This window comes from Cyprinus carpio, chromosome B9 (assembly GCF_018340385.1).
Source record: "Cyprinus carpio isolate SPL01 chromosome B9, ASM1834038v1, whole genome shotgun sequence".
NCBI classification, from domain to species: domain Eukaryota; kingdom Metazoa; phylum Chordata; class Actinopteri; order Cypriniformes; family Cyprinidae; genus Cyprinus; species Cyprinus carpio.
Window position 1 is genome coordinate 20,832,241 of NC_056605.1, and position 8,207 is coordinate 20,840,447.

Consider the following 8,207-nt stretch of genomic DNA (forward strand, 5'->3'; position numbering starts at 1 on the left):
AGAACTGGTAAGCCAAGTAATCATCATAACCCATCTAATATAATATTATATTATAAGAACTGGTAAGCCAAGTAATGTTGATATTAAACGCAAGCAAGCGAAGCTAATAATAAAAATTCAACCGCATATCACACAAGGGTTTCTATTAAATACAGAACTTTATTTTTATTTTTATTTTTAGTTTATACTTTCCGTACAGTCTTCACGTATTTCTGCAACTTTTATTTTGTTCTCATACACGGACAGAGAGCATATTTGTTGCCAAGTCCGTGTATTATACGCGACTTTGGGCTTCCTTTTTTTGTAAAGTTGCGTGAAAAAAATCACCAAAAAATAAAATAAAAAATAATAATTTAAAAATAAAAAAAAAAACAATATTTCCTATTATAATTAAAACCTCTTTCCTAGTTTATTTTCATTTATGTTCACTGTATTGTCCAATGCATTGATTGACACTCTGTCTGCTCACAGTTAATAGCCAATCAGTGCAAAAATATAAATGCTGTAGCACAATTTGCCAAATATTCCGCCCCCTCCTCACGAGCCTTTTTTTTTTTTTTTTTTTTTTTTTTTTGTTAACGTGATTTTTCTTCAATGAAGGATTGGCGAAAAATTATGTTCAACAAGAAGTCGCGTGAGGCTGTAATCCAAGCAGGGATTACTTTTTTTTCCTTTATAAGGTGGCCTAATTTTTTTTTTTTTTTTTTTTTTTTTTTTTTTTACAATGTTTTTGTAATGTATTACCCTAATAATCACGGGCTGTAATAAAAAACAAGTAGGCCTATAGCCTACTAATACTAAGAGTATATTTGGTTCGAACAGACAATATTTTAGTAGGCTATATGTGGCTATGTTACAGCTCCCCTTTGAAGCTCTTGTGTTTTTCTCCTTTTCCGTCTCTCCAATCCTACTCTGCTCACAGGTGATTGGAGATGAGTTTTGTTCCTGCTTTGTTGCAGTTTGCTGATTTTTGTAAAATAACTTATGTTTTTGCTTTTCAGATAAAAGGGTAGTTTCAGTTAAACATGACTCAATTATTGGTAATAAATAACTGATAATAAATAATATTGATGATAATAAATCATCAAAACAATATTGGGCTTGGTTTTGAAGCTGCTGTTCCTTATTTGTCTCGCGAGATTTGACAACAGTGACAGAGCGCACAGCGTACTTCCGGGAAGAAATGGCATCTTTGGACAGGGTGAAAGTGTTGGTTTTGGGAGATTCTGGTAAGATATTTTACCTTAATAATCTGTCGACCTTGTTTTTTCTGTAACCTCCTCAAAGATATCGTGAATGTACATTTAAAATGTAAGCGTGTCGTCTAATATTGGACTCAAGCTAGAAGTATTAGCCTGCCACATTTGCTTGGATTTCTACAATATTACTATTATGTTCGATATTATTTGAGAATGGAACCACACTTTCGATTATGTACTTTTTCTTTTAAAAATAAATAGTTTGTGAGCCTCGGTATTCCTGTTCTGATCAGTGTTATTTTGTGTCTGTTTACAGGAGTAGGGAAGTCCTCTCTTGTACATTTACTTTGCCAGAATCAAGTTTTGGGGAACCCGTCATGGACTGTGGGCTGCTCAGTGGACGTCAGGGTACAGTGACAATGCGCAGTGATTATTATTAATTTACTGTGTCATTATCATATAAACCTATATGAAATATAGGAAACTTGATTCTTTGCACAGGTCCATGATTACAGAGAAGGCACTCCAGAAGAGAAGACATGCTACATTGAACTGTGGGACGTTGGGGGATCTGTTGGCAGTGCCAGCAGTGTTAAAAGCACCAGAGCTGTGTTTTACAATTCTGTTAATGGTTAAGTATCAGACACACCATTAAAAGTTGTTCTTACATGTGTACATTCTAAAAAGCATTCTGGAATATTTGTAATGACTCTTCTTTAATGCTAAATCACGTTTTTCGCTTCTAGGTATTATTTTAGTTCATGATTTGACCAACAAGAAATCCTCCCAGAATCTGTACCCCTGGTCACTGGAGGCACTGAGCAAAGACTCCTCTCCAACTGGCATCATTGTATCAAATGGGTGAGTCAAGGTTAACTTCTGGATGTATGAATGATTATATATCAATGTACAGAGAGAGAATACCATACTTTATTTTGTATATAAGTTCCCAGATATTTTAAAAGGAAATAATTCTGATGTTTTGCACTTGCAGGGATTATGACAGAGAGCAGTTTGCAGAGAACTCAGTTCCCCTCCTGCTTATCGGCACCAAATTTGATCAGATCCCAGAAAACAAGAGGAATGATGTGCTGACCCGCACTGCCTTTCTATCTGAAGACTTTAATGCAGAGGAGATCAATTTGGTGTGTGCTTTTTAGTGCTGTTATAATGTCTTAACCCAAACTCGTATAATATTAAGAAAAAAAAAGTTAAAACAACAAAAAAGTTGTTGTATTAATCTCCTTTGGAGATTTTGCACTTATGAATTCTGATCTTATTCCTGCTTTTCTTCTCAGGACTGTACAAATCCACGGTATCTTGCTGCTGGATCATCAAATGCTGTTAAGCTAAGCCGATTCTTTGACAAGGTAGAGACTTCAATGAAACTATAATGTCTATTTCCACTCTGATCCTAATGATTTTATTCTTTGGTGTGAGTAAATGTCTGATATACTGTGTCTCTGTGCAGTGTATAAGCATGTGTGTATAAATTATTATTTTGTCTCTTTAGGTAATAGAGAAGAGATACTTCACAAGAGATCCTAGCCAGGTGAGAGCGTGTACTTTCTCTGTTTGCATGTGACTGCATTTGTGTACACGTTTTGTAATAATTTTAGAGAATTACTTCTAAGATTCTAAATCAAACTGTAGATGTAATTCATCTATAATTGTAATGTAGAGGAATGCATTATTAGTTTGTTATTTAATAACCTAATTTTTCCCTCCCTAGATGCAGAGTTTCACCGACAGGAGGCGCTTTAATTTCAAAAGTCTGCACTATGATTGAGTGTACAAATATACTTTGGATTGGTGGGTTTAGTCATGTTTGTAACCTGGAAAGGCATATTAAAATTATTTTGTCATAGTGTTCCTTTGCAAAGGCCAATCAGTTTTAGGGCTGTTTTTGAATGACTTTTAACATTAACCTCCAGCTTGCCATGACTGAATGATTTATGTGAATTGATCATCTTCTCTATTCTGAGATATTTGTATTTTCATATGTGATGGTAAAAAATACGGACTCAATGAAATAGTCCTTCTCTTCCCTTCACAAGTTTACTGTTCGTACTAATGGGGTGACATGGATCCCACTTTTTTTCTTCTTCTTTTTAGTAAAAGGTAACGTAAACGGTTTCCCTGTTTGTAGTATAATTTCAGGAGATATGACAGGGTTTTTATTAAAAAAACAATTTCTGCTTAATCTTTAGGATTGGCTAATTACCTGTCATCTGAAGGAAGAAATTAATATTATCATAGATTTTTGTAAATTAAAATAATTCACAATTCTTTGCTATATTAGCAAGCTGTTAATATTGTGTAAAGGTTCATCTGAATAAAGTGTTTGACTCTTCTTTTCCACTTCTTTATATATATATATATATATATATATATATATAAATTAGAATGTCGTGATATATAGTATATATATATATACATACACACAGGTGCATCTCAATAAATTAGAATGTCGTGGAAAAGTTCATTTATTTCAGTAATTCAACTCAAATTGTGAAACTCGTGTATTAAATAAATTCAGTGCACACAGACTGAAGTAGTTTAAGTCTTTGGTTCTTTTAATTGTGATGATTTTGTCTCACATTTAACAAAAAACCCACCAATTCACTATCTCAAGAAATTAGAATACTTCATGAGACCAATAAAAAAAAAACATTTTTAGTGAATTGTTGGCCTTCTGGAAAGTATGTTCATTTACTGTACATGTACTTTAAACATTTTACTTAATATCAGCACCAACTCTTATGGTCTCTGATATTGATCTGCCAGATAAAGAGTCCCGGTCATTGCCCAAACAGAATTTGAACTTTTATATTTCAAATACTGAAAAGCTTTATTTTAAGTATTTACAAGTGTAATTAGTTGTCAGTGAAAGGATCTACTTTAGATAAGACAGACTGCATAGTAGACATATTGACACCTTAAGAATGTTCTCAACTTGGCTTAAATACACCTCCTCTAATTTTCATACCTCTTGCCTTGGGCTTGCATACAAACAACAGAGAGCTTCAGAGGGGGACATTTCACTCAGAGAGCAAAGAGGTTTTTGCAGGAAGGGACTAATTAGATAAGTATCAAACACTCACATGCAAACCCCTGCACAGATAAAGTAACCTTGGTGACACTTTAGAATAAGGTTCCATTAGTTAATGTTAGTTAACTACTTTAGTTGACATGAACTAAGCAAGAACAATCCTACAGCATTTATTAATCTTAGTTAATGTTAATTTCAACATTTACTGATGCATTATTCAAATCAAAAGTTGTGCTTGTTAACATTAGTTAATGCACTGTGAATTAGCATGAACTAACAATGAATAACTATTTTCATTAACAAAGATTAATAAATACAGTAATAAATGTATTGTTCATTGTTTGTTCATGTTAATTAATACATTAATATTAACTAATGGAACCTTATTATAAAGTGTTAACATAACCTTTATTTAAAACAAAATCTGCAATATATTTGTTCTGTTCTTCTGCCCATTAAAAGCGCTTTAAGCAATGAGTGTGAGAGTGTGAAGTATGCAAAACTGCAATCAGGCTATATGTTTTCGCTGTTGAATTGACTCTCTTTTCCTTATTACGTATTAAAATTGATCTTATTGGCCCTTGCAGCTATATGGCACATGTATATATATACCAGTGGCGGCTACTGGTCTGTCAGAGAGGGGAAGCTCATTTTCGGCCTACATCATAAAATTGTCTATTTATTTAAAAGTAAATTCTGCCCTACGTTCCTTTTCAAGAAAATGGTCTGTGACCCTGTCGTACCAACTAGGAGTCTTTTCAAGTGACTTGACCAGTGTCCTCTCAATGGCCAGCAGAGCTAGGTTGCTTAAACGGCCTTGGCCCATTGTGTTTCGGGTGTAGGACTTGAGTCACTTTAAACAGGAGAAGCTCCTTTCTACACCTGCAGATGTAGCTCCAATTGTTGCCACTAATGAGAACAGTTTGTAAAGCTGAGGCATTGCACTGTCCAACTCCATGTCTTTAAGGAACACCAAGTAATCACACAGCTTTCCCCTGTTACCCAGCAAGTCCTGATCTGAATACAGGACTTGAAGTTCTGACCTCAGTCTTCCTGAATCAAAGTGATGGCCATAACTTTTCAGGACGCTTTGGAAGGCCTCCTCTGGAAATACCTGTCTCATGTCATCAAATTTCCCTGGATTGACTAATTCTAAGAAGAGCATGCTTTCCAAATTTGAAAAACGGCGAGGAATCTGCTCCAAGATGTTATCAAGGATGGCCATGTACAGATTTCTGTATCGCACTTGGGGATCCTGCAATTGGGTCAGACGGCACTTTCTCATGGGCTCATCTCGTGGGTCTGATGTGAGATCTGCTGTTTTGGCATGAATGGCTTGGAAAGCCCCCTCTGACCTCTTCTCTTTGACAAATGCAAGAAGAGATTCAATTCTGTTCTTGCAGTAAAGAACATCCATCGCCCTCTGCTGGACAATATCAAAGACCACATCAGTCTCAGAGAAGATTTGTTCATATGTGTACAACATGAACACAAACTCAAAATCCTCCAGTTTCCTCACAAAGCCTTTGGCACAATCCAGTGTATCATCATCCATTGTTGTATCTGCAATGATGTTCTCAAATGTCTGCAGGAGGCCATCATAATTGTTTGCCACAGTGCTCACTATCCGTGATGTGAAATTCCATTGAGTAGGAGCGTTTCTGGGCAACCTTGAACAGCCTGCAGACTCCAGAAAAGATGTCCTCTTTGTGGATTTTGAAAAAAATGTGGCAAATCCAGAGAGTGATGCAAAAAAAATTCTGCACTCAGGCAAGCATTTAGCCCCCTGTGACAGCACCAGATTCAGTCGGTGTGCATAGCAATGCACAAACATTGCACTGGGGGCTATTGCTTTCACTTTGGCCTGCAGACCATTGAGATCTGAAGCCATGACAGCAGCCCCATCATAGGTCTGTGCCACAAGCTTGTCCTTAAAATTGTAGCCCTGCATGTTCTCATTTAATATTTCAAAAACGGACTGGGCATCTCGCCCCCCCGAAACATCAAAAAATCCAATAAAGCGCTCCTGAATTTTACCTGCACTTTCCACATAGCGAACAATGACAGAGAGTTGGGCACGGCAGGATATATCAGTTGTTTCATCCACCTGCCATCCAAAAAAGGGAGCATCCTGAATTTCATCTCTGATCTGATCAGAAACGGTGGCTGCAAGAGCAGAGATCAAATCATTTTGAATAGTATGGGACATACCAGAAAACACAGTTGAGGACTCGAATTGTGTGGACAGGACAGAGTCATATTTAGCTAATGTTTCTGTGAACTCCCTGTAATTCCCCTTGTTGGATGATTCACTACTCTCATCATGTCCCCTAAATGACAGCTCCTGCCGGCCAAGCAAGGATGTCACATCAATAAGGCGGTTTAGGAAGGCCCTGTTTTGTTTGACTATTTCATTATGTTTAGCCACTTGAATGCGAGCACCTTCATTTATTGCATGCTCAACCCTGATCCTGCCCATGCAACTTAATCTTGCACATGCACTCACATGTTCATTGCTCTTTTCATGTCTATTATATGCCCTGTCAAAGTTAGACAGATCTCCAAACCCCACCTTTGACCAAACAACACATCCGTGAGATGGTTTCATCAAGAGGCATGGCCAGCAGTACATTTTATTTGTCACAGCACTTCCAGTCAGCCAGCTAACTTTGTCATACCAGGAGAGCTGAAAAGACCTGTTATTTTTCCCTATCTTTTGCACTAAATCAATCTTAGGTGTTGATCTGCCCTGCTGTTTAATTCTAAGTTTTTCCTCGTAAGGAACACTTTCAAATGGCTTCGCCAAAATCAGGTCGACAATATTAGCACCATCTGCCATCGTGCGCAGTTTTCACCCACGACGCTAGCCTAGCCTACTAACGTTATATGAATGAATGATGAAATGAATGAATTGAATGAATGAATGAACGATCTAAAAAAAAATATTAAACTCTGTAAAACTGAAACAAGGAATGTGGTGTATAATTGTGTGAAATGTATGATGAAAATCAAGCAATTTCGCCAAGCAAAAATCAAAGAAATAGGTTGCAGCAGTTTTTATTTCGACTGAACTTGAGAAATCCGCGATGGGACTGAGCGCGAATAGCTTCAGTGATTCCTTAAAGTACAGAATCGCTGTCAGTCAAAAGGAGATGCAGTCTTTCGACAGACCCTCCAATCATCACACAAAAGCTCGGAGTCCGGGCCAGCCCACTCCCCATTCACCCCCAGAGACGCTGAGCGTCCGTGGGCGGGACATAATCGCACCGTTTATCCAATGACCGTCTAGTTTCGAAGCGCTGAAAAAAAACCGTTCAAAGCAGCCCTATTGAAGTCAATGGACGCTGGGCTTCAATAGGGAAATGCACTGTGACGCTGCGGGAATGTATGAGAAGGAAATCGAGTCAGCCGACCTGCTATATGTAACTGATTCTGAACGAACTCGACTTTGAGATGAACGTTTTCTAACGCATTTTTAGTCAATAAAATGTTAATACAATAGTACATATTTGACCATTAATTTTGTGACATTATTAGAAATCGCCACTGATATATACCTATATATAAAAATCGATTATATTCTAAGCAATTATTATTACTGAATTACTGTTTTATTTTTTATCTACATGTGGTCTTCTAATGGTTTAATGTATATTGCAGTTATTTGATTTCTAGGGGTTTCATGGAGAAATAATCAATACTTCACAGAAATCAAGTCTTATCACTCGTTTATTATTTTAGCCATCTTAAACAGGCTAAAAATACATGCACTGAGATTTTGACAGTTGCAGTGGGGGGAGAAACCTTTTAAAAAAGTTAAAAATCTAAAAGAGAAAAATATAACATATTTAATGTATATATATATATATATGTATATATATATATATATATATATATATATATATATATATATATATATATATATATATATATATATATATATATATACACACACA

The 8,207-nt window shown here is 36.2% G+C and overlaps 1 protein-coding gene across 1 annotated transcript; it reads left to right on the plus strand.

The window, feature by feature from the left end:
* Window positions 1-1,122: 1,122 nt before the first annotated feature.
* LOC109078460 (rab-like protein 3) lies at window positions 1,123-3,553 on the plus strand. The gene is made up of 8 exons (XM_042731469.1): window positions 1,123-1,229; window positions 1,516-1,607; window positions 1,701-1,830; window positions 1,946-2,060; window positions 2,194-2,344; window positions 2,498-2,569; window positions 2,713-2,751; window positions 2,932-3,553. Exons 1-8 carry the CDS (start codon window positions 1,184-1,186, stop codon window positions 2,986-2,988), a joined length of 702 nt encoding a protein of 233 aa, XP_042587403.1. The 5' UTR covers window positions 1,123-1,183; the 3' UTR covers window positions 2,989-3,553.
* The last annotated feature ends 4,654 nt before the right edge of the window (window positions 3,554-8,207 follow it).

What these genes read in the sequence shown, in the direction of transcription:
- LOC109078460 (XM_042731469.1), top strand. Translation starts at nt 1,184, where the DNA reads ATGGCATCTTTGGACAGGGTGAAAGTGTTGGTTTTGGGAGATTCTG. An exon ending in TAAGCCGATTCTTTGACAAG is followed by an intron (nt 2,570 to 2,712) that starts GTAGAGACTTCA and finishes TTGTCTCTTTAG; the next exon opens with GTAATAGAGAAGAGATACTT. An exon ending in TCACAAGAGATCCTAGCCAG is followed by an intron (nt 2,752 to 2,931) that starts GTGAGAGCGTGT and finishes TTCCCTCCCTAG; the next exon opens with ATGCAGAGTTTCACCGACAG.